We start from the raw sequence: 1,537 nt of genomic DNA, 5'->3' as shown, positions 1-1,537 counted from the left end.
TGCTCCTGCTCCTGCTCATCCGGCAATTCTGAGAGTTGCGGAGTTTGTTCGACAGCCGGGTCGTGACCATCTTCCATATCTCACTCAGTATCCATGTGGACGGGGTCAGACATGGTAATTAAACCTATTTTTTTTCATTAAAATTTGACTCATTTTAAATAATTAGTTCTTTTTATTAGGTTCGGCCGATCCGGGAACGGGATCAGCGGATGGATCAACCGTATGATGTACTCGGCCCTCGACAATGGACATCCGACTTTCACCGACTTCCCTCTCGAGAAGCAGCATATGTGGTTTCAACAGTTTGCGGTAAGTATTCTATTTTTTACTTATTTTTTTAATCTTTAATATTAATTTTTTACTAATTGTGTTTTATTTTCAGCAATAATTCAATTGGAATGCCGATGATATGTTGTTTATCTATTACACTTCGTCCATAAAGTTATGGACAACTAAGGGAAGCAGATCCACACGTGTAAGAAGAAGTGGGAAATAAACAAGGTTGGTTTTTATTTATGAAACAATTTTTTAATTTACTAAAATATATTTTTATTTATTTAACAATTTTTTTTTAAAGATTCCAAAGGGGATGGACCCCGACGTCTGGTGGGAGTTGGGTGTGCATTGGAGTAAGAACGAAGTGAGAGCAACTTCTTCCACCAACTCCACCAACCGCAAGAGCGACCGTAAGGGGAAGGGCATGTACATCCATAACTTGGGTGCTCAATCTTTAGCCAGTCTGGGGGATCGCTTGGTAAGCTTGTCGGTTTTTATTATATTATTTAAGATTCTAATATTTTTTTTGTGCATTTCTTTAATTACTAATGTTTGTTTAATTTATTTTTTTCAAGGCGGAAGAAAATGAGGGGGAGCCGGTTGATCATCTCACCCTAATAAAGACGGCGTATACCAACAAGAAGACCGGCGAGATTGATGATGGTGTTGTGAGGGATGTGGTCACCCTCATCGACAGTCAGATGGAAGAGGAAGTGTCTCAGCTTCAAACCGAGGATAACGATTCGACGGGATCGACCGGCTTGCCTCGGGTTCGGATCAACCAAATCGTTGAAGCGGTAAGTTCTTTTTTTAAAGTTCAATTCATTTTTTATATTATTTAAATTTGACACTTTCTTTTTCAGTCGGTTCCAAAGAAGAAGGGCCGTTTGTTCGGTTTGGCTCGTCGGTCCAACTCGGTTCCATCTGCTTCTGCACCACCGTCCTTTGTTGATCAAGAAGTCCTTCTGAATCAGATGAGGGACAAGGATGCTCGCATATCTGCGTTGGAGTCCATGGTGACGAGTCAAGAGGCGGGCTGGGAGGCACAGAGGAAGCTGAACGAGCAAATGATGGCGATGATGAGGAGCATGAACCCGAATGCCAACGTGGAGCTCCCGACCATGCTAGACCCGAACGTCCAAAACCCGTAGTTTAATTTCTTTCAAAAACTCAAAAATGTTTTATTTTGATTTGTATGACTTTGAAATTTAGATAATATATTTTCAATTTAAATTTAAATTTTATATTTTCGAATTTAAAT

At 40.1% G+C, this 1,537-nt stretch overlaps 1 protein-coding gene across 1 annotated transcript; it reads left to right on the top strand.

Moving 5' to 3' along the window:
• Nucleotides 1–225: 225 nt before the first annotated feature.
• Nucleotides 226–1,333, top strand: LOC108808428 (uncharacterized). Its single transcript, XM_056994727.1, has 3 exons — nt 226–309; nt 578–754; nt 852–1,333. The coding sequence occupies exons 1-3, from the start codon at nt 226–228 to the stop codon at nt 1,116–1,118; spliced, it is 528 nt and encodes a 175-aa protein (XP_056850707.1). The 3' UTR covers nt 1,119–1,333.
• Nucleotides 1,334–1,537: the final 204 nt, after the last annotated feature.

The sequence above is a fragment of the Raphanus sativus genome, chromosome 9 (assembly GCF_000801105.2).
Source record: "Raphanus sativus cultivar WK10039 chromosome 9, ASM80110v3, whole genome shotgun sequence".
Classification (NCBI taxonomy): domain Eukaryota; kingdom Viridiplantae; phylum Streptophyta; class Magnoliopsida; order Brassicales; family Brassicaceae; genus Raphanus; species Raphanus sativus.
This window is presented reverse-complemented; position numbering and strand designations above follow the sequence as displayed.